The sequence below is a fragment of the Oncorhynchus keta genome, chromosome 35 (assembly GCF_023373465.1).
Source record: "Oncorhynchus keta strain PuntledgeMale-10-30-2019 chromosome 35, Oket_V2, whole genome shotgun sequence".
Classification (NCBI taxonomy): domain Eukaryota; kingdom Metazoa; phylum Chordata; class Actinopteri; order Salmoniformes; family Salmonidae; genus Oncorhynchus; species Oncorhynchus keta.
In genome coordinates, this window is record NC_068455.1 from 39,311,167 (window position 1) to 39,331,529 (window position 20,363).

The window sequence follows — 20,363 nt, forward strand, 5'->3', positions numbered from 1 at the left end:
GGAGCCAAGGGTGTGTGTTACCTAACTGTATATATATATATATATATATACACACACACACACACACACACACACACACACACACACACACACACACACACACACACACACACACACACACACACACACACACACACACACACACACACACACACACACACACACACAGTCCAAGTTGCCTGTGCACAAAGACACAGGGCACTGTATTTCACTTTCACAACCGAGGCGTGACTACACACACACACACACACACACACACACTGAGATGACAGTATGTTAAGTTAGGGCACTCTCAGTGTCAGTGTTCCGGAGGCGTGAGGAGAGTATAACTCTGTCTCTGTGAGGAGAGTATAACTCTGTCTCTGTGAGGAGAGTATAACTCTGTCTCTGTGAGGAGAGTATAACTCTGTCTCTGCGAGGAGAGTATAACTCTGTCTCTGCGAGGAGAGTATAACTCTGTCTCTGCGAGGAGAGTATAACTCTGTCTCTGAGAGGAGAGTATAACTCTGTCTCTGCGAGGAGAGTATAACTCTGTCTCTGCGAGGAGAGTATAACTCTGTCTCTGCGAGGAGAGTATAACTCTGTCTCTGAGAGGAGAGTATAACTCTGTCTCTGCGAGGAGAGTATGTCTCTGCGAGGAGAGTATAACTCTGTCTCTGCGAGGAGAGTATAACTCTGTCTCTGCGAGGAGAGTATAACTCTGTCTCTGCGAGGAGAGTATAACTCTGTCTCTGAGAGGAGAGTATAACTCTGTCTCTGCGAGGAGAGTATGTCTCTGCGAGGAGAGTATAACTCTGTCTCTGCGAGGAGAGTATAACTCTGTCTCTGCGAGGAGAGTATAACTCTGTCTCTGCGAGAGTATAACTCTGTGTATAACTCTGTCTCTGAGAGGAGAGTATAACTCTGTCTCTGCGAGGAGAGTATAACTCTGTCTCTGAGAGGAGAGTACAACTCTGTAACTCTGCGAGGAGAGTATAACTCTGTCTCTGCGAGGAGAGTATAACTCTGTCTCTGCGAGGAGAGTACAACTCTGTCTCTGCGAGGAGAGTATAACTCTGTCTCTGAGAGGAGAGTATAACTCTGTCTCTGCGAGGAGAGTATAACTCTGTCTCTGCGAGGAGAGTATAACTTTGTCTCTGCGAGGAGAGTACAACTCTGTCTCTGCGAGGAGAGTATAACTCTGTCTCTGAGAGGAGAGTATAACTCTGTCTCTGAGAGGAGAGTATAACTCTGTCTCTGCGAGGAGAGTATAACTCTGTCTCTGAGAGGAGAGTATAACTCTGTCTCTGCGAGGAGAGTATAACTCTGTCTCTGAGAGGAGAGTATGTCTCTGAGAGGAGAGTATAACTCTGTCTCTGCGAGGAGAGTATAACTCTGTCTCTGCGAGGAGAGTATAACTCTGTCTCTGAGAGGAGAGTATAACTCTGTCTCTGAGAGGAGAGTATAACTCTGTCTCTGAGAGGAGAGTATAACTCTGTCTCTGAGAGGAGAGTATAACTCTGTCTCTGAGAGGAGAGTATAACTCTGTCTCTGCGAGGAGAGTATAACTCTGTCTCTGCGAGGAGAGTATGTCTCTGCGAGGAGAGTATAACTCTGTCTCTGCGAGGAGAGTATAACTCTGTCTCTGCGAGGAGAGTATAACTCTGTCTCTGCGAGGAGAGTATAACTCTGTCTCTGCGAGGAGAGTATAACTCTGTCTCTGCGAGGAGAGTATAACTCTGTCTCTGCGAGGAGAGTATAACTCTGTCTCTGAGAGGAGAGTATAACTCTGTCTCTGCGAGGAGAGTATAACTCTGTCTCTGAGAGGAGAGTATAACTCTGTCTCTGCGAGGAGAGTATAACTCTGTCTCTGCGAGGAGAGTATAACTCTGTCTCTGCGAGGAGAGTATAACTCTGTCTCTGAGAGGAGAGTATAACTCTGTCTCTGAGAGAGAGAGTCTGAGAGGAGAGTAACTCTGTCTCTGCGAGGAGAGTGTAACTGTCTCTGTCTCTGTCTCGAGGAGAGTATAACTCTGTCTCTGCGAGAGAGAGTGTAACTCTGTCTCTGCGAGGGAGAGTCTCTGTAACTCTGTCTCTGCGAGGAGAGTATAACTCTCTGAGGAGAGTATAACTCTGTCTCTGCGAGGAGAGTATAACTCTGTCTCTGCGAGGAGAGTATAACTCTGTCTCTGCTGAGAGGAGAGTATGTCTCTGCGAGGAGAGTATAACTCTGTCTCTGCGAGGAGAGTATAACTCTGTCTCTGCTGAGAGGAGAGTATAACTCTGTCTCTGCGAGGAGAGTATAACTCTGTCTCTGAGAGAGAGAGTATAACTCTGTCTCTGTCTCTGAGAGGAGAGTATAACTCTGTCTCTGAGAGGAGAGTATAACTCTGTCTCTGAGAGGAGAGTATAACTCTGTCTCTGAGAGGAGAGTATGTCTCTGCGAGGAGAGTACAACTCTGTCTCTGAGAGAGAGTATGTCTCTGCGAGGAGGAGAGGAGAGTATAACTCTGTCTCTGAGAGGAGAGTATGTCTCTGCGAGGAGAGTACAACTCTGTCTCTGAGAGGAGAGTATGTCTCTGCGAGGAGAGACTCTGGAGAGGAGAGTATAACTCTGTCTCTGAGAGGAGAGTATGTGGAGAGTACAACTCTGTCTCTGAGAGGAGAGTATGTCTCTGCGAGGAGAGTACAACTCTGTCTCTGAGAGGAGAGTATGTCTCTGCGAGGAGAGGAGAGTACAACTCTGTCTCTGAGAGGAGAGTATGTCTCTGCGAGGAGAGGAGAGTATAACTCTGTCTCTGAGAGGAGAGTATGTCTCTGAGAGGAGAGTATGTCTCTGAGAGGAGAGTATGTCTCTGCGAGGAGAGTACAACTCTGTCTCTGAGAGGAGAGTATGTCTCTGCGAGGAGAGGAGAGTATAACTCTGTCTCTGAGAGGAGAGTATGTCTCTGAGAGGAGAGTGTGTCTCTGCGAGGAGAGTACAACTCTGTCTCAGAGGAGAGTATGTCTCTGCGAGGAGAGGAGAGTATAACTCTGTCTCTGAGAGGAGAGTATGTCTCTGCGAGGAGAGTACAACTCTGTCTCTGAGAGGAGAGTATGTCTCTGCGAGGAGAGGAGAGTATAACTCTGTCTCTGAGAGGAGAGTATGTCTCTGCGAGGAGAGTATAACTCTGTCTCTGCGAGGAGAGTATAACTCTGTCTCTGCGAGGAGAGTATAACTCTGTCTCTGCGAGGAGAGTATAACTCTGTCTCTGCGAGGAGAGTATGTCTCTGCGAGGAGAGTATAACTCTGTCTCTGCGAGGAGAGTATAACTCTGTGTCTGCGAGGAGAGTATGTCTCTGCGAGGAGAGTATAACTCTGTGTCTGCGAGGAGAGTATAACTCTGTCTCTGAGAGGAGAGTATGTCTCTGCGAGGAGAGTACAACTCTGTCTCTGAGAGGAGAGTATGTCTCTGTGAGGAGAGTACAACTCTGTCTCTGCGAGGAGAGTATAACTCTGTCTCTGCGAGGAGAGTATAACTCTGTCTCTGCGAGGAGAGTATAACTCTGTCTCTGCGAGGAGAGTATAACTCTGTCTCTGCGAGGAGAGTATGTCTCTGCGAGGAGAGTATAACTCTGTATCTGCGAGGAGAGTATAACTCTGTATCTGCGAGGAGAGTATAACTCTGTCTCTGAGAGGAGAGTATAACTCTGTCTCTGAGAGGAGAGTATAACTCTGTCTCTGAGAGGAGAGTATAACTCTGTCTCTGCGAGGAGAGTATAACTCTGTCTCTGAGAGGAGAGTATAACTCTGTCTCTGAGAGGAGAGTATAACTCTGTCTCTGCGAGGAGAGTATAACTCTGTCTCTGCGAGGAGAGTATAACTCTGTCTCTGAGAGGAGAGTATAACTCTGTCTCTGAGAGGAGAGTATAACTCTGTCTCTGCGAGGAGAGTATGTCTCTGCGAGGAGAGTATAACTCTGTCTCTGAGAGGAGATTATAACTCTGTCTCTGCGAGGAGAGTATAACTCTGTCTCTGCGAGGAGAGTATGTCTCTGCGAGGAGAGTATAACTCTGTCTCTGCGAGGAGAGTATAACTCTGTCTCTGCGAGGAGAGTATAACTCTGTCTCTGAGAGGAGAGTATAACTCTGTCTCTGAGAGGAGAGTATAACTCTGTCTCTGAGAGGAGAGTATAACTCTGTCTCTGCGAGGAGAGTATAACTCTGTCTCTGAGAGGAGAGTATAACTCTGTCTCTGAGAGGAGAGTATAACTCTGTCTCTGCGAGGAGAGTATAACTCTGTCTCTGCGAGGAGAGTATAACTCTGTCTCTGCGAGGAGAGTATAACTCTGTCTCTGCGAGGAGAGTATAACTCTGTCTCTGCGAGGAGAGTATAACTCTGTCTCTGAGAGGAGAGTATAACTCTGTCTCTGAGAGGAGAGTATGTCTCTGCGAGGAGAGTATAACTCTGTGTCTGCGAGGAGAGTATAACTCTGTCTCTGAGAGGAGAGTATGTCTCTGCGAGGAGAGTACAACTCTGTCTCTGAGAGGAGAGTATGTCTCTGTGAGGAGAGTACAACTCTGTCTCTGCGAGGAGAGTATAACTCTGTCTCTGCGAGGAGAGTATAACTCTGTCTCTGCGAGGAGAGTATAACTCTGTCTCTGCGAGGAGAGTATAACTCTGTCTCTGCGAGGAGAGTATAACTGTCTCTGCGAGGAGAATATAACTCTGTCTCTGAGAGGAGAGTATAACTGTCTCTGAGAGGAGAGTATAACTGTCTCTGAGAGGAGAGTATAACTCTGTCTCTGAGAGGAGAGTATAACTCTGTCTCTGAGAGGAGAGTATAACTCTGTCTCTGAGAGGAGAGTATGTCTCTGCGAGGAGAGTACAACTCTGTCTCTGAGAGGAGAGTATGTCTCTGCGAGGAGAGGAGAGTATAACTCTGTCTCTGAGAGGAGAGTATGTCTCTGCGAGGAGAGTACAACTCTGTCTCTGAGAGGAGAGTATGTCTCTGCGAGGAGAGGAGAGTATAACTCTGTCTCTGAGAGGAGAGTATGTCTCTGCGAGGAGAGTACAACTCTGTCTCTGAGAGGAGAGTATGTCTCTGCGAGGAGAGTACAACTCTGTCTCTGAGAGGAGAGTATGTCTCTGCGAGGAGAGGAGAGTACAACTCTGTCTCTGCGAGGAGAGGAGAGTATAACTCTGTCTCTGAGAGGAGAGTATGTCTCTGAGAGGAGAGTATGTCTCTGCGAGGAGAGTACAACTCTGTCTCTGAGAGGAGAGTATGTCTCTGCGAGGAGAGGAGAGTATAACTCTGTCTCTGAGAGGAGAGTATGTCTCTGAGAGGAGAGTATGTCTCTGCGAGGAGAGTACAACTCTGTCTCTGAGAGGAGAGTATGTCTCTGCGAGGAGAGGAGAGTATAACTCTGTCTCTGAGAGGAGAGTATGTCTCTGCGAGGAGAGTACAACTCTGTCTCTGAGAGGAGAGTATGTCTCTGAGAGGAGAGTATGTCTCTGCGAGGAGAGTACAACTCTGTCTCTGAGAGGAGAGTATGTCTCTGCGAGGAGAGGAGAGTATAACTCTGTCTCTGAGAGGAGAGTATGTCTCTGCGAGGAGAGGAGAGTATAACTCTGTCTCTGAGAGGAGAGTATGTCTCTGCGAGGAGAGGAGAGTATAACTCTGTCTCTGAGAGGAGAGTATGTCTCTGCGAGGAGAGTACAACTCTGTCTCTGAGAGGAGAGTATGTCTCTGAGAGGAGAGTATGTCTCTGCGAGGAGAGTACAACTCTGTCTCTGAGAGGAGAGTATGTCTCTGCGAGGAGAGTATGTCTCTGCGAGGAGAGTATAACTCTGTCTCTGAGAGGAGAGTATGTCTCTGCGAGGAGAGGAGAGTATAACTCTGTCTCTGCGAGGAGAGTATGTCTCTGCGAGGAGAGGAGAGTATGTCTCTGCGAGGAGAGGAGAGTATAACTCTGTCTCTGAGAGGAGAGTATGTCTCTGCGAGGAGAGGAGAGTATAACTCTGTCTCTGAGAGGAGAGTATGTCTCTGCGAGGAGAGGAGAGTATAACTCTGTCTCTGAGAGGAGAGTATGTCTCTGCGAGGAGAGGAGAGTATAACTCTGTCTCTGAGAGGAGAGTATAACTCTGTCTCTGAGAGGAGAGTATAACTCTGTCTCTGAGAGGAGAGTATAACTCTGTCTCTGAGAGGAGAGTATAACTCTGTCTCTGAGAGGAGAGTATAACTCTGTCTCTGAGAGGAGAGTATAACTCTGTCTCTGAGAGGAGAGTATAACTCTGTCTCTGAGAGGAGAGTATAACTCTGTCTCTGAGAGGAGAGTATAACTCTGTCTCTGAGAGGAGAGTATAACTCTGTCTCTGAGAGGAGAGTATAACTCTGTCTCTGAGAGGAGAGTATAACTCTGTCTCTGAGAGGAGAGTATAACTCTGTCTCTGAGAGGAGAGTATAACTCTGTCTCTGAGAGGAGAGTATAACTCTGTCTCTGAGAGGAGAGTATAACTCTGTCTCTGCGAGGAGAGTATAACTCTGTCTCTGAGAGGAGAGTATAACTCTGTCTCTGAGAGGAGAGTATAACTCTGTCTCTGAGAGGAGAGTATGTCTCTGTCTCTGAGAGGAGAGTATGTCTCTGCGAGGAGAGGAGAGTATAACTCTGTCTCTGAGAGGAGAGTATAACTCTGTCTCTGAGAGGAGAGTATAACTCTGTCTCTGAGAGGAGAGTATAACTCTGTCTCCCCTGTTAAATGACACTTATCTGATAAATAATCTCACATTGAATAAATATTTGGACCCGAGGGACACCTTGTCCTCAGTCTGTTTCCGTTTGTGTTTAACAGTGATGCGTGTGTGTGCATGTGTCTCTGTAGTGGATGAGAGAGTAGACAGGATATGTGTTCTGGGGACATCAAGTTCCCTATAAAACAGCAGCTAAAGCGTAAAGAGGAGAGTGTTGTGAATAATTGAGTTAGGAGATCTGGGAGGTGTTTTTGAGGATATTGAGGAACAGTGATTCCCTCTTTTTAATGTAGATTAGACAGTGGACACTGCTGGAGACCAGTGTTACTGGGAGGTTGTTGATGCCTACAGGACTCTAAAGGGAGTGCCTGGGTAGAGAAGTTAAAGGGTTATGGGGGGTGTCAAGGGCTGTTGTAGCATTTCTTCCCTTTGACTGTCTCTCTCTCTCTCTGTGTCTCTGTGTCTCTGTCTTCCTCTCTCTCTGTGTATCTGTCTTTCTCTCTATGTGTCTCTGTCTTCCTCTCTCTCTGTGTCTCTGTCTCTTGCTCTCCTAGTTCGGTTATTTGAGTGTTTGTTGGGGATGGAGGAGGACCAGAGAGGAACAGACTCCACCCTCTCCCAGAGCATCAACCCAATAAAATCAGCCGGAGCCCTGAAGGACAGCCTCAGCTCCAATGACTGTGCAGCTCTGGGTGTGGCACAGGACTGCAGAGACTCCCAGGGGATTGGGAGGGCTGAATTCACAGACTCTAGGAGCGAGGGAGCAGGTCAGCAGACGGAGAGTGAGATGGAACACACCACTCAGGAGGGTTGCACTACGCCGGACCGCCCTACGGATGGGGAAATGAGCCAACTCAAGCATGAGGAGCAGCATGGAGGAGAGGAAAAACAGGAGGAGGTGGAAGAGGCAGAGGAGGCCTTGGCATTAGAGGAAGAGGAGAAAGAGGAGAAGAGAGATGGTGTTGATTGTTTAAAAGCTCCTCTAGAGGAGATCTCAGCCTTAGCAGTGAAGGAGCAGCTCACACTGGAGGAGGCCCAGCTGCGCGAGGAGGCCCAGCTGCGCGAGGAGGCCCAGCTGCGCGAGGAGGCCCAGCTGCGCGAGGAGGCCCAGCTGCGCGAGGAGGCCCAGCTGCGCGAGGAGGCCCAGCTGCGCGAGGAGGCCTATGATATGTTTGGAGTGGACATGGTGGAGACTATCAGAGACCGGGTGGCTTCTCTGGACGACCTGGCCAAACGCATTACAGTGGAGGAGGTGAGTGGGAGAGAATGTGTGTGGACTGAAGTTTTATGACACACACACAAACACACGTTGACACTTACAGAGAGGTGTATTGCACAGTTTTGGTACATATTGCAGTTCGGTGCATATTGCAGTCACAGTTCGGTTTCGGTATAGCTGGAAAATGAAATGCCATTCAGAATGTTCAGCATTCACAATGTTCCTTGCATTGCCTGTTGTGACTGGATATTTACGTTGGCCTTTCAAGTTTCTACTCTGATGCTGCGATTGTAACCATGTGGGAGGTTGGAATTTACCAGTTGTGAAGTCATAAATACCAGTTGGATACATTTATGTGATTTCAATTGTTGAGAAACACTGATTAGCTAATGGCCAACCAGCTGTCAACCTTGTAAACACGTTCTAGAGTTCAAAAAGCACTTTAATATATTGCTTATTATAAGTACTGTTCTGTTACATTTAACTGATGAAAGTGCTGCTATAGAAACCATTTTCTTCGTAGGTGACCTCAGTAATCAACATCAGTTTCCTACTAGTAATTACCAGTTTAAGGGGCCGTTCGAGTGGATCTCTCCCAGTTGTATGTGGTAAATTCACACTTCTCACTTGGTTACGAACGCACCATGAGTGTGTCAATGGCACGGGACATCTCTCACTCTGGGGAAATGTGATGGGCTGTCACTGTTAAGTAAGCGCAACACAAAGTGCATTGGCCAATTAATTGAAAACTTCTGCTTTTGTTTTGCTTATATAGAGCGGGTTCGACCCGTTTCCTGAAATGGGTGGAAGAGGGAAGTTCTTAACGTGGCTCAAGCACTTTCACAAAGTGCTGAAACACCCTGTTCTCAACCACAGAGAATGGGGCGCATATCGGGAGCTATAAGCATACCTTGATTGGGAGTCCCGTAGGGCGGTGCACAATTGGCCCAGCGTCGTCCGGGTTTGGCCCGGGGTAGGCAGTCATTGTAAATAGGAATGTGTTCTTAACCTGTTAGACCTATAGGGGCAGTATTTCATTTTTGGATAAAAAGACGTGCCCGTTTTTAGCGCAATATTTTGTCACGAAAAGATGCTCGACTATGCTTGGAATTGATAGTTTTGGAAAGAAGACACTCTGACGTTTCCAGAACTGCAAAGATTTTCACTGTGAGTGCCATAGAACAAAATCTACAGGCAAAACCAAGATGTTTGAGTGACCAGGAAATCAACAGGATTTCTGGAGGCACGTTTTCCATGATCTCCTTATATGGCTGTGAATGCGACAGGAATGAACGGACACTTCCTATCGTTTCCCCCAGGTGTCTGCAGCATTGTGACGTATTTGTAGGCATATCATTGGAAGATTGCCCATAAGAGCCTACAATTACCAAGTGTCCCGCATGGTGTCTGCGTGGAAATTGGTGCGCAAAAGTCAGGTCCCAGTATTTTTCCATCCGAATCAGAGAAGAATGCACGCTTCTAGGACTGGCATTTCAATGAAGAGATATATGACAAAACACCTTGAGGATTGATTCAAACAACGTTTTCCATGTTTCAGTCGATATTATGGAGTTAATTCGGAAAAAAGTTCGACGTTTAGGTGACTGAATTTTCGGTTAGTTTCGGTAGCCAAATGCATAGTAACAAAACGGAACGTTGTGTCCTACACAAGCATCTTTCAGGAAAAACTGGACATCTGCTATGTAACTGAGAGTCTCCTCATTGAAACATCTGAAGTTCTTCAAAGGTAAATTATTTTATTTGATCCCTTTGCTGGTTTTTGTGAATGTTGCGTGCTAAATGCTAACGCTAAATGCTAAGCTAGCTATCACCACTCTTACACAAATTATTGATTTTCTCTGGTTCTAAAGCATATTTTGAAAATCTGAGACAACAGGATTGTTAAGAAAATGATAAGCTTGAGGACAGGCATATTTATTTCATTTATTTTGCAATTTTCAGAAATCGCTAATGTTGCGTTATGGTAATGAGCTTGAGGCTGTAGTCACGATCCCGCATGCGGGATGGGGCGGCCTAAGAGGTCTGACTTGCCTAGTTAAAAAAATAATAATAAACCAAAAACTAGGGCTGTCCCCATATTTAGATATACCCTATGTTTGAATCAAATCAACGATATGTAGGCTACTTTGTCTGATGTTTTAAGCCCTGAAATAAAACTGAAGACACACAAATGACCAAATAGGGAGCCAGAGGTCAATATAACCAGAAGAGTCAACCCTGCTTCCCCCCCTTCCCGCTGCCGACTGCTGCTGGCTTTTGTAGATTCTGACACCTTATGATTTTCACATGCACATTTTCAAGAAAACACTTTAATTAAGACAAACAGAAATAGTATTGGATCCCCAAATGGGCACATTTATAAGCCTACATTTCCAAGTCTACATTTATAAGCCTACATTTATAAGTCTACATTTACAAGTCTACATTTACAAGTCCACATTTACAAGCCTACATTTCCAAGCCTACATTTCCAAGCCTACATTTCCAAGCCTACATTTCCAAGCCTACATTTACAAGCCAACATTTACAAGCCTACTTTTACAAGCCAACATTTACAAGCCTACTTTTACAAGCCAACATTTACAAGCCAACATTTACAAGCCAACATTTACAAGCCAACATTTACAAGCCTACATTTACAAGCCTACATTTACAAGCCTACATTCACAAGCCTACATTCACAAGCCTACATTCACAAGCCTACATTTACAAGCCTACATTCACAAGCCTACATTTACAAGCCTACATTTACAAGCCTACATTCACAAGCCTACATTTACAAGCCAACATTTACAAGCCTACATTTACAAGCCTATATTTCCAAGCCTACATTTCCAAGCCTACATTTCCAAGCCTACATTTGTGTAAGTGTCAGTAATTAGCAAGCAGACAATGTTAGGTCATAATTAGCCCTTGGATGCCAAATATGGAGCTGGGTGTGTGTGTGTGGGGAGAGAGAGGTGTGCACGTTTTAGTGTCGGTGTGTAATGGATTGCGTATGTTTCTGGCGAGGGAGAGGAACGAGGCCGTCGTCGAGTCACACTGAGGGTAAGGAGGGGTGGGGTGCACGCAATTCACAAGGCTACATCGTCGAGTCACACTGAGGGTAAGGAGGGGGTGGGTGCACGCAATTCACAAGGCTACATCGTCGAGTCACACTGAGGGTAAGGAGGAGTGGGGTGCACGCAATTCACAAGGCTACATCGTCGAGTCACACTGAGGGTAAGGAGGAGTGGGGTGCACGCAATTCACAAGGCTACATCGTCGAGTCACACTGAGGGTAAGGAGGAGTGGGGTGCACGCAATTCACAAGGCTACATCGTCGAGTCACACTGAGGGTAAGGAGGGGTGGGGTGCACGCAATTCACAAGGCTACATCGTCGAGTCACACTGAGGGTAAGGAGGGGGTGGGTGCACGCGATGCACAAGGCTACGTCGTCGAGTCACACTGAGGGTAAGGAGGGGGTGGGTGCACGCGATGCACAAGGCTACGTCGTCGAGTCACACTGAGGGTAAGGAGGGGGTGGGTGCACGCGATTCACAAGACTACGTCGTCGAGTCACACTGAGGGTAAGGAGGGGGTGGGTGCACGCGATGCACAAGGCTACGTCGTCGAGTCACACTGAGGGTAAGGAGGGGGTGGGTGCACGCGATGCACAAGGCTACGTCGTCGAGTCACACTGAGGGTAAGGAGGGGGTGGGTGCACGCAATTCACAAGGCTACGTCGTCGAGTCACACTGAGGGTAAGGAGGGGGTGGGTGCACGCGATGCACAAGGCTACGTCGTCGAGTCACACTGAGGGTAAGGAGGGGGTGGGTGCACGCAATTCACAAGGCTACGTCGTCGAGTCACACTGAGGGTAAGGAGGGGGTGGGTGCACGCGATGCACAAGGCTACGTCGTCGAGTCACACTGAGGGTAAAGAGGGGGTGGGTGCACGCGATGCACAAGGCTACGTCGTCGAGTCACACTGAGGGTAAGGAGGGGGTGGGTGCACGCGATGCACAAGGCTACGTCGTCGAGTCACACTGAGGGTAAGGAGGGGGTGGGTGCACGCAATTCACAAGGCTACGTCGTCGAGTCACACTGAGGGTAAGGAGGGGGTGGGTGCACGCAATTCACAAGGCTACGTCGTCGAGTCACACTGAGGGTAAGGAGGGGGTGGGTGCACGCAATTCACAAGGCTACTTTGGCCATTTAAACCTCTTTGGCGATGTAGTGGCCGTATTGGAATGGAATGCCCACCAGTCAGGTCTGGGCCACTATGACTAACGACTGAAGAGCTCTGTACATAATGGTTTAGGTGAGAGTAGAGTTGATCTCTGAACAGCTACAATAATAACCTCATTAAAACTGGAGAGGCTTTTCATCATTCTCTTCTTCTCTCTCTCATATTTATATGCCATTTAGCAGACGCTTTTATCCAAAGCGACTTACGGTCATGCGCACATACATTTTTACGTATGGGTGGTCCCAGGAATTGAACCCACAACCCTGGCGGTGCAAGCGGCATGCTCTCTCTCCCAACCCCCTCCTCCTGTTCCCACTCTCCTCCATCTTCTGTTTTCACCTCTCTCCCTCTCTCTTCTGTCAGGCCTGACAAGAGTGTGACTGAAGGGTGAAACCGATCAAGCGAATGTTGTGAACCTGAGCCTCTCTAGCTGATTGTTCAGAAAGGAGGTGATGTCACCAGGTGACGTCACTGGATGAGATGATATGATGGCATCAGCCGATGTCACTTGATAAGATGACACCAGCGGTCACCAGCACCTAAGACATAGGGCGTGGTCAAGCGGATCTACTTTGTCTAGTCGGTGACCATCGTTGGTAATCTGCCCTTCAAAGTGTGTTGCGTTATGGGGATAACAATTGTCTGACTTGCGCGTACACGTCGACTGCGTGAACTTTACACGAACCATGAGATCAAAGGTCATGCAGTTTTTTTTATGAAGTCGCCTTCAAGTCGCTGTAGTTGTTTCTCAATTCTAAAGCTACAAATGAAAGTGATATGAGACCTCTCTCCAACCAATTAATTGTTCACACTTAATGTTTTCAGTTTGTGAGTGTGTGATATAGGGGTATAGAAAATTGTATTTCTACATTTATTCAGAAAATATTTTATGAACAATAGCAGCTATGTTGACACTGCCATGTTGATCTGAGACTTACTGTTGGAAAACCACTACAGAGTCCGACTTTCGGCAGTCACATATGCGCCTCCGTCGACTTCACTCACCGACTTTCGTCTGCAGTCGGCTTCGTCTGCAGTCGGCTTCGTCTGCAGTCTGCTTCGTCTGCAGTCGGCTTCGTCTGCAGTCGGCTTCGTCTGCAGTCGGCTTCGTCTGCAGTCGGCTTCGTCTGCAGTCGGCTTCGTCTGCAGTCGGCTTCGTCTGCAGTCGGCTTCGTCTGCAGTCGGCTTCGTCTGCAGTCTGCTTCGTCTGCAGTCTGCTTCGTCTGCAGTCGGCTTCGTCTGCAGTCGGCTTCGTCTGCAGTCTGCTTCGTCTGCAGTCGGCTTTGTCTGCAGTCGGCTTCGTCTGCAGTCGGCTTCGTCTGCAGTCGGCTTCGTCTGCAGTCGGCTTCGTTTGCAGTCGGCTTACAACTCAAACACCCAGTTTCTCAGAGGTTTGAGGTTGACATGAGAGGGCAGTGTACGCTGACACCTAGTGGGGATACTATGTCTTACTGCCTTTGTGTGTGTATGTGTGTGTACTGCATGGTGTACTGTATATGTGTGTATTGATATATATGTAATGTGTATGTGTCTATTGTGTACAGTATGTGCATGTTAATCAGTTGACCTGGCCCTGACCTTTTGACCATGTCCTGCTGACCTCCAGATGACCCCTGTCCCTGGCCTTGTGTCCATCCTAAAGAGGAGGAGTGTGTGTGTGGAGGATGTGTGTGTGGCTCCCTTCTCAGCCCCACTCAAACACAAACACCCTGCTAAACGCAGGGTCCGCTTCAAAGTACCTGACGATGGCTTTGACCATGGTAAGTGTGTGTGTGTGTGTGTGTGTGTGTGTGTGTGTGTGTGTGTGTGTGTGTGTGTGTGTGTGTGTGTGTGTGTGTATACCCAACAATGGTTATGATCAATTGCATGTGTATGTTTGTGCACATACAGTATTATACTGCTATGTGTGTCTGTCTGCATTCTTACCATGTCACCCTCTGTCCTCTCCCTTCTTCCCTCTGTCCTCTCCCTTCTTCCCTCTGTCCTCTCCCTTCTTCCCTCTGTCCTTTCCCTTCTTCCCTCTCCCTTCTCCCTTCTTCCCTCTGTCCTCTCCCTTCTTCCCTCTGTCCTCTCCCTTCTTCCCTCTGTCCACTCCCTTCTTCCCTCTGTCCACTCCCTTCTTCCCTCTGTCCTCTCCCTTCTTCCCTCTGTCCTCTCCCTTCTTCCCTCTGTCCTCTCCCTTCTTCCCTCTGTCCTCTCCCTTCTTCCCTCTGTCCACTCCCTTCTTCCCTCTGTCCACTCCCTTCTTCCATCTGTCCTCTCCCTTCTTCCCTCTGTCCTCTCCCTTCTTCCCTCTGTCCTCTCCCTTCTTCCCTCTGTCCTCTCCCTTCTTCCCTCTGTCCTCTCCCTTTTTCCCTCTGTCCTCTCCCTTCTCCAGACAAGAAACAGTTCAATGAAGGTCAGATAAAATATAATAAATCTAAACGTGTTTCCTTTTCCCTCCTGCAGACGAGGTGGGCGGAGACTCCTGCCTGCTCCTCTTCCTGCTTTGCCTGGTCACCGTGGTGATCAGCCTGGGAGGCACCGCCCTCTACTGTGCTCTGGGCGACGCCCAGTCCACTGTCTGCACCGACTTCTCCCGTAACGCTGACTTCTACCTCGCACAGCTCCATCGTGGGATGGATCAGCTCCAAAACTGGCTAACCCCCGCGTCTTAGCTGACCCCCAAGAGGAGAGGAGAAGAGAGGGGGAGGAGAAGAGAAATAGGGGGAGGGAAGGAAAGGAGAGGGGGAGAAGAAGGGGACAGAGGAGGAAAACTCCCTCGTTTTGCAGAGTGGATACTCGCCTCTCTTTATGTCTTGCCCTGTTTTAATCTCTCTCTCTCTCTCTCTCTCTCTCTCTCTCTCTGTCTGTCTTTACTGGCTGGCCAGTTAGTGTGTTTGTGTGGCGGGAGAGAGTGATTGAACTGTGTCTGTGTGGTACTGGTAGGCTGCATCCACACTAAAAGTTCCCTAAGACATCTGCAGTGCTGCCCAGTAGAACTAGTAGGACTGACCTAGGACCTGTAGTATACTGGACCACCCATAGACGTCAAATGTACACTACTGGACGTGGACTGACTCGAAGTCAGCCCAGAGGAATGGATAATATTCATTACCACTGACCTTGAACCTGCTCACTACTACATGGACCTGTCCTCTGGGTCCTTCAGGCATGGACAGAACTGCTCACCTGCGCAGACAGGAAGTGCTTGTGTAGCCATTTCAGAAACCGGCACAGCTCTTTGTTTACTGCCGCCATTTTTAATCTCATCTACACCTCAAAAATATGAACAATTCTGCTGTGGTCAGAAACATTAAATAATGTCTTTAAAATAATCTTCTAATAATGAATGTTTTGTTGTAATGAAACAGATTTGACTTTCCTTTACGTTCCTCACTATTGAGTATTTTTATGTTGTAGGTAGGAGTTTCTTTGGGCTGAGGATAGAAGTTTCCCCGAATCACAGATCTAAGATCATATCTTAACCGCATCCTCAACCAGGAGGGGGATGAAATATCTGACCCTGTATCAGTGGATAGGGGAATCTGCTACCCCTTCTGTTTTGCGATTACAGATAGTTCAGCCTGATTGTAGTGTTGGCCCCTTGATGACCCTTAGTGTGTGTCAGACAGAGATATATGCAACACGGACAAGAAAGCAATACATGTCTATAATCATGTGTGTTAAAGAATGTTATTTTATTTATTTCGTTCTTAAAAAAAAAGTTTAAAAAAGTAAACCCTTTTCCTCCCCAATTTCATGGTTTCCAATTGGGAGTTACAGTCTTGTTTCATCGCTGCAACTCCCGTACGAACTCGGGAGAGGCGAAGGCCGAGAGTCCTCTGAAACACAATCCAACCAACCCGGATGCCAGCCGCACCAATGTGTCGGAGGAAACACAGTGCACCTGCCGACTGTGTCAGCGTGCACTACACCCGGCCTGCCACTGGAGTCACTAGTGTGCGATGGGACAAGGACATCCCTGCCGACTGTGTCAGCGTGCACTACACCCGGCCTGCCACTGGAGTCACTAGTGTGCGATGGGACAAGGACATCCCTGCCGACTGTGTCAGCGTGCACTACACCCGGCCTGCCACTGGAGTCACTAGTGTGCGATGGGACAAGGACATCCCTGCCGACTGTGTCAGCGTGCACTACACCCGGCCTGCCACTGGAGTCACTAGTGTGCGATGGGACAAGGACATCCCTGCCGACTGTGTCAGCGTGCACTACACCCGGCCTGCCACTGGAGTCACTAGTGTGCGATGGGACAAGGACATCCCTGCCGACTGTGTCAGCGTGCACTACACCCGGCCTGCCACTGGAGTCACTAGTGTGCGATGGGACAAGGACATCCCTGCCGACTGTGTCAGCGTGCACTACACCCGGCCTGCCACTGGAGTCACTAGTGTGCGATGGGACAAGGACATCCCTGCCGACTGTGTCAGCGTGCACTACACCCGGCCTGCCACTGGAGTCACTAGTGTGCGATGGGACAAGGACATCCCTGCCGACTGTGTCAGCGTGCACTACACCCGGCCTGCCACTGGAGTCACTAGTGTGCGATGGGACAAGGACATCCCTGCCGACTGTGTCAGCGTGCACTACACCCGGCCTGCCACTGGAGTCACTAGTGCGCGATGGGACAAAGACATCCCTGCCGACTGTGTCAGCGTGCACTACACCCGGACTGCCACTGGAGTCGCTAGTGAGCGATGGGACAAGGACATCCCTGCCGACTGTGTCAGCGTGCACTACACCCGGCCTGCCACTGGAGTCGCTAGTGAGCGATGGGACAAGGACATCCCTGCCGACTGTGTCAGCGTGCACTACACCCGGCCTGCCACGGGAGTCGCTAGTGCGCGATGGGACAAGGACATCCCTGCCGACTGTGTCAGCGTGCACTACACCCGGCCTGCCACGGGAGTCGCTAGTGCGCGATGGGACAAGGACATCCCTGCCGACTGTGTCAGCGTGCACTACTACCGGACTGCCACGGGAGTCGCTAGTGCGCGATGGGACAAGGACATCCCTGCCGACTGTGTCAGCGTGCACTACACCCGGCCTGCCACGGGAGTCGCTAGTGCGCGATGGGACAAGGACATCCCTGCCGGCCAAACCCTCCCCTAACCCGGACGACGCTGAGGCAATTGTGCGCCGGCTGCGACAGAGCCTGGACTCGAACCCAGAATCTCTAGAGGCACAGCTAGCACTGCAGTGCCTTAGACCACTGCACCACCAGGCTCAGGCATGTCTATATATTTATCTTTATTGTCAAATAATTATGGGCATCATCATGGGATTGTCATGATCAGTCTTACTACAGTTCATTACCTCCTGCGATCAATGGACTCAATTTTTTTTTTTTTTTTACATGTACATTTTTTATTTGTGCTTTTTGTCTTCTTTCTTGGACTTCTAGTCTATTTAATCAATGAGCTGGTACATTTTCTTTGTGACAGTTGGTGGAAATGCACAAAGTCAGCGTGTCCTAGTTTCGTTCAGAAAAGTTCTGTAGACGTGGATGATTTGATGGAGCAGGCTGGGCAGTGACTCTCAGGCTACATCCCAAATGTCAAGTGCCTTCCTCTCCTTGTCTACTCTCCTTCCTCTCCTCATCTACTCTCCTTCCTCTCCTCGTCTACTCTCCTTCCTCTCCTCGTCTACTCTCCTTCCTCTCCTCGTCTACTCTCCTCCCTCTCCTCGTCTCCTCTCCTCCCTCTCCTCGTCTCCTCTCCTCCCTCTCCTCGTATACTCTCCTCTCTCCTCGTCTACTCCCTCTCATCGTCTACTCTCCTCCCTCTCCTCGTCTACTCTCCTCCCTCCTCGTCTACTCCCTCTCCTCGTCTACTCTCCTCCCTCTCCTCGTCTACTCTCCTCCCTCTCCTCGTCTACTCTCCTCTCTCCTCGTCTACTCCCTCTCCTCGTCTACTCTCCTCCCACTCCCCGTTGACTCTCCTCCCTCACCTCGTTTACTCCCTCTCATCGTCTACTCTCCTCCCTCTCCTCGTCTACTCTCCTCTCTCCTCGTCTACTCCCTCTCCTCGTCTACTCTCCTCCCTCTCCTCGTCTACTCTCCTCTCTCCTCGTCTACTCCCTCTCCTCGTCTACTCTCCTCCCACTCCCCGTTGACCCTCCTCCCTCACCTCGTTTACTCCCTCTCATCGTCTACTCTCCTTCCTCTCCTCGTCTACTTTCCTTCCTCTCCTCGTCTACTCTCCTCCCTCTCCTCGTCTACTCTCCTCCCTCTCCTCGTCTACTCTCCTCCCTCTCCTCGTCTACTCTCCTCCCTCCTCGTCTACTCCCTCTCCTCGTCTACTCTCCTCCCTCCTCGTCTACTCCCTCTCCTCGTCTACTCTCCTCCCACTCCCCGTTGACCCTCCTCCCTCACCTCGTTTACTCTGATCTGAAAACACAAGACCGGTGAAACCAACAGCAAAATATAATCATATTCAGATCTGTTGTAAAATGCACAATAAACTGTAGATTCATTAATTAGCTTGGAAGAATGCCAGGAGATTGACTTTAGTCTCTTGTACTTTCATAGGTGTGCAGATGGAGTGGAGACAAGGACAGGAAGCCACTGTAGACTTGAGATGCAGCCTTGTTTTAATTCATAGGTGTGTAGATGGAGTGGAGACAAGGACAGGAAGCCACTGTAGACTATTGAGATGCAGCCTTGTTTTAATTCATAGGTGTGTAGATGGAGTGGAGACGAGGACAGGAAGCCACTGTAGACTTGAGATGCAGCCTTGTTTTAATTTTATTTTCACTCATCCTCTGGCTGGTTCAGATGACTATCTTACTTTTGGAATCTGAAGTATTTATATATCTGCACAATGTAGGGGGAGAGAAAACAAACGATCAAATCTAATCTTTATGTGCATGTCTTTTTCTGTTGTTTCTCTAGTTTTGGCTTGTTGTGGGTATTGTAGATTCATTTTTTCATGTTTGTCATCGTGGTTTAGATCAGTCTGGAGGGATTACTGTGTGGTGGGTACTTTTAAACACCTGTTTCTCTCTGATAATAATAAACCTTATTGTGGGGACTGGTCTGACAATTGTATACTGTTATAAAGTTCAATTAAGTTAGTCATACATTAATCATTCACAATAGTCTGATAAACCCAGATACAAAAGCCAGAGACCAAATACAAAACACTTCTTTCTGAACGACACTATTTTAGGGGACAGCCACTAGAGGCAGCCTTGAACAGCTGCGCCGCAGTCGCGCAGACAATACACGTTTTAGGCGAAACCAAGTTAATATTTGATTTCGCAATTATTGGTGTTCTCAGTTTGGTGAAAGTGATACGATAAATGTGTGTGTGTGTGTGTGTGTGTGTGTGTGTGTGTGTGTGTGTGTATATATATGTATATATATATGTATATATATGTATGTATATATGTATTTTTTTTCCATTTACAGTCAAACAGGCGAAAACACCCAGCTTCTAAGCAGACCGGAACTATGGCCATTTTTCAATGGTAAACGGCATGAGTAAGACATCTTAATTTATCCACCATCTTTGGTCTGACGGCCATTTGCGGATGTAAACACAATTTCCCCAGTTCCACATGCGTGCGAGATCGGGATGGCGTCAAAGTTCGAACGTTTTGCCTCTGCAGGGAAAGGGAATGGTTTACGAGCAACACACGAAATACACACAGGTGAACTCCTGTATACGGCGGAACCTCTAGCATACTGCGTGTCCAACACGTGCGCCAAATACTTCTGTCACAGCTGCTTCTCACGGTAAGAGCTGTTGACCTTTTTCGTTCTGACTTGACACTTATCTAAAGTAAGTTTTTGCGTTTTACCCAATAGGATTTGTGGAGGGTAAACTTACCCTCTCCTCTACCTGTACCTACGTACAATTTCGTCGTTATTGCGTTCTGGACCCTTGTTGGTCGGGTTGTTGTCAGATACTGCTATATAACTAACAGATAGCTAAATGCCTTTTTATAGCTCACCAACACAGCCATGAACGGCTCTTATTATTAATTTCCAACGAAACGGAGTAGGATCAACAACAGTACAAAAACGTTGATATACACGTGAGCTTTGCTGATGTACTCAAACTGGACGCTAGATGGAAGTGTTGCTTTTCCATTTTCTTCAGCTCTAGACCATCTTTGTGTATCGGAATCTATTGTAGCAGTAGGCTATGAGATTTACAGGTGATCGAGTTAATTATGT

At 48.3% G+C, this 20,363-nt stretch overlaps 3 protein-coding genes across 7 annotated transcripts in view; all 3 read left to right on the plus strand.

Moving 5' to 3' along the window:
• Positions 1 to 14,838, plus strand: part of LOC118371403 (consortin-like) — a 30,057-nt gene extending 15,219 nt beyond the window's left edge. For 2 of the 5 annotated variants that reach the window (XM_052496983.1, XM_052496984.1), the window contains exons 10-12: positions 7,265 to 7,962; positions 13,788 to 13,941; positions 14,630 to 14,838. In XM_052496983.1, the coding sequence (XP_052352943.1) occupies positions 7,265 to 7,962; positions 13,788 to 13,941; positions 14,630 to 14,838 (1,061 nt within the window). Of the gene's footprint in view, positions 1 to 7,264; positions 7,963 to 8,704; positions 11,356 to 13,787; positions 13,942 to 14,629 lie in introns of those variants that run through there. The other 3 variants (XM_052496985.1, XM_052496986.1, XM_052496987.1) reach the window with 3 other exon arrangements.
• Positions 14,839 to 16,023: 1,185 nt separating this feature from the next.
• LOC118373345 (uncharacterized) lies at positions 16,024 to 19,212 on the plus strand. Its single transcript, XM_052496988.1, has 2 exons — positions 16,024 to 18,710; positions 18,784 to 19,212. Exon 1 carries the CDS (start codon positions 16,031 to 16,033, stop codon positions 17,291 to 17,293), a length of 1,263 nt encoding a protein of 420 aa, XP_052352948.1. The 5' UTR covers positions 16,024 to 16,030; the 3' UTR covers positions 17,294 to 18,710; positions 18,784 to 19,212.
• A 440-nt stretch (positions 19,213 to 19,652) lies between these two features.
• smyd3 (SET and MYND domain containing 3) overlaps positions 19,653 to 20,363 on the plus strand; it is a 243,372-nt gene continuing 242,661 nt past the window's right edge. The window contains exon 1 of the mRNA XM_052496989.1: positions 19,653 to 19,919. Within this exon, the coding sequence (XP_052352949.1) occupies positions 19,759 to 19,919 (161 nt within the window). The 5' untranslated portion in view covers positions 19,653 to 19,758. The remainder of the gene's footprint in view (positions 19,920 to 20,363) is intronic.